The sequence below is a fragment of the Otolemur garnettii genome, unplaced genomic scaffold (assembly GCF_000181295.1).
Source record: "Otolemur garnettii isolate 467f Iridium unplaced genomic scaffold, OtoGar3 scaffold00218, whole genome shotgun sequence".
Taxonomy (NCBI): domain Eukaryota; kingdom Metazoa; phylum Chordata; class Mammalia; order Primates; family Galagidae; genus Otolemur; species Otolemur garnettii.
This window is the reverse complement of record NW_003852613.1, coordinates 1,252,837-1,255,679: the sequence shown is the minus strand read 5'-3', so window position 1 is coordinate 1,255,679 and position 2,843 is coordinate 1,252,837. Positions and strand designations below refer to the sequence as shown.

The 2,843-nt window shown below is 49.6% G+C and overlaps 1 protein-coding gene across 1 annotated transcript in view; it reads left to right on the top strand.

The window, feature by feature from the left end:
- Positions 1–2,843, top strand: part of CLTCL1 (clathrin heavy chain like 1) — a 141,502-nt gene that overhangs the window by 71,802 nt on the left and 66,857 nt on the right. The window contains 1 exon segment of the mRNA XM_012812677.2: positions 1,151–1,312. Within this exon segment, the coding sequence (XP_012668131.1) occupies positions 1,151–1,312 (162 nt within the window).

The following is a 2,843-nucleotide window of genomic DNA, read 5'->3' as shown; positions in this document are numbered from 1 at the left end:
CTCACAGCTAAATTTTTGTCATAAATTCTCTTTTATACAAGGAAAAAAGGCAACAGTTGTTTTTTTGTTTTGTTTTTAACAGGCTCTGTGTTAGTTACAATTTTTAACTCTGTACACACAATGATTGGCTGGTTTTTTCTTTTTTTTTTTACTTCTTTCTTTCTTTTTTTTTTTTCTGGTTGTACTTGTCATTTTTGTTTGGCAGGCCCTGGCTGGATTCAAACCCACCAGCTCCGGTGTGTGTGGCTGGCACACTAGCTACTGAGCTACAGGCACCAAGCCAGAACACATAATTTTCAAAATAGGCCATAATCTCACCCCCCTGACTTAACTGCTGTTAATGTTTTAGAATTTTTACCTCCAAAATGCACAAGAGAAAAACTCAAATCAGTTCAAGGTGGGAGCAGGGGAATGAGGAGCAGGGAAGGGGAGGAGAGATACGGATGGGGGGGTCACAGTGTCTGGCACACCTCTTGGGGGTAGGACACAATTATAAGAGGGACTTTACCTAACAAGTGCAATCAGTATAATCTAATTTTTTGTACCCTTAGTGAATCCCAAATGATTAAAAAAAAAAAAAAAACACCAGACTTGGGCTGAGTGTGGTGGCTCACACCCGTGATCCCAGCACTCTGGGAGGCTGAGGCAGGTGGATCGCTTGAGCTCAGGAGTTCAAGACCAGCCTGAACAGGAGCAAGAGCCTGTCTCTGCTAAAAATAGAAAAATTAGCCAGGCATTATGGTGGGCATCTGTAGTCCCAGCTACGCAGGAGGTTAAGGCAGGAGGATAGCTTGAACCCTAGAATCTGAGGTTGCTGTGAGGCTGTGAGCTAGGCTGATGCCACAGCACCCTAGCCTGGGCAATAGAGCAAGACTGTTCCCCCACCATAAAAAAGGCCCAAGACTTATTTACTATGAAAAAATACACACACACACATTTAATGAATGAGAATCATCTTTCTTTTTATGGTCTTATTTTTTCCCTGATATGTGCTGTATCTTTCTACATCAGAGTTGTATCATCCCTTAAATAGCTGATGATTTAATTTCCACTAGAGGAGATGAATCAACATGAGACTGTCATTTTAGAAACATGTTTATTTCTGTTCATCTCTTTTCTCTCCCTTTCATTGCGAAATATCTTCTCTCAGCAAAACCGTGTGGTTGGGGCAATGCAGCTCTACTCTGTGGACAGGAAGGTCTCACAACCCATAGAAGGCCATGCCGCTGCTTTCGCAGAGTTCAAGGTCGAGGGGAACACCACGCCTGCCACCCTCCTCTGCTTCGCTGTGCGTGGTCCTGCAGGAGGCAAGGTAAGAGCCTCTCGGTGGTGTCTGTGTGAGCGTGTCTGGGGAGGGCACACGGCCTGCAGGTGCCTGTGCAGTGGAAGGCTTGTGGCAGTGTGTGGGCTGCTCAACCTGCTGGCTGTGCTGGTGGTCTGGCAGCAATGTCAGCATAAAGTTAGTAACCTGAAGTCAGCTGCTGATGAATTGGCCACTTTCCCCCAAACTCCCTCTCACGCCAACTGTACTGAGAAGGGCCGTTTCTGCTCCAGGCATCAGTCTCAAGGCAGAGAGAGCTGTGATGTCATCAGTACAGTGCCATCTTTACCACAGGGCGTGGCTCCATGTCACCAAGGCATGGTTCTGCCAGGTGATGGAGGTGGAGGGCCCAGGGAAGCTACAGAGACAGGACTCCCCAGGGGCCAGGTGAGGTGCAGGCCTGGCCAGCACCATGTGGCAGCACTGCTGTGGCACAGCCAGAGGTGGGAGAGCCCTGGTGCCTGCGATGACCTGGAGTCCGCTCACTTGCTAGGAGAATGGCTTCAAAGCAGAGTCCTTCTCCCAGTGTGCTCTTAGCATGAGCACTCCTAAAATCGTTCTGGGTTGTTCCTTAGGCCTGAAATATTCCCCAAGAAGAGGAGTTCGGAATTGGTATGTGGCTTCTCAAACTGCCTGGACTGAAATACGCTTCTTTGAGTATTTTGGTCTCCTGTTGAGTGAAATACTTCACACCTACCTTTACGGAGAACCAGTGGGAAAATATGAGTCAGGTCAAATGTTGGTTTTGTTGCTGATAAGGCTAATTAAGGATGACCTTACTTATGTAATTATGTGGCCCAGAGCACAGCTTGCCACCCTCTTCGTAGACACAGCCGGGCAGCACAGGCCTCCCCTCAACAGTCCCCTTGTGTGGCATCAGCAGCAGCCTCAGAAGAGAAGGATAAGACTGTCGGGTCACTGCTCCCCAGTGGAGCTGCAGGTGGCCGGGGGATCTTTAAAGCAGGCCCTTCTGCTCTGAGACACCAGCAGCCTGGAAAATGCAGTTCCCCACCATAACTGTCCCAGAAGCTGCCCTATATCTTGTGACTGAGTCTCCCCTCCCCTCCTGCGGGGAAGAGTGTGGGGTCCCATCAGGGTCCTGTTCAGCGTGGGTTCCTTGCACGCCCCTTCCAACTGAGTCTATTGGTCGTAGAGAGGGGATCAGCCAGCAGTCTCCACTTGCACATGAGTGTTGCCTAGACACATTTCCTGCCTGCTGATCTCCTCCCATGGCCGCCCCAGGAAGCCTGGCGTCCTACCCCACACCTCCATGTCCGTGGGCAGTGTCACCCTGTCCCATCTCCCAGAGAGAAACCACAGTTCTCAGGCACCATTCCATCCTGCTGTACTGCCAGGCCTCTGGCAAGCCTCCTCTCTGCCTTCACCTACTGTGATAGACTGAGCCCTGTCACCTCACATTCAAGGTAGGGAGTACGTAGCATGTATTAGGCCCTCAGACCCACTCCACCCTTTCTTGCCGGTGGGCCTAGCCAGAGAATTTTCTTTTTTTTTTTTTTTTTTT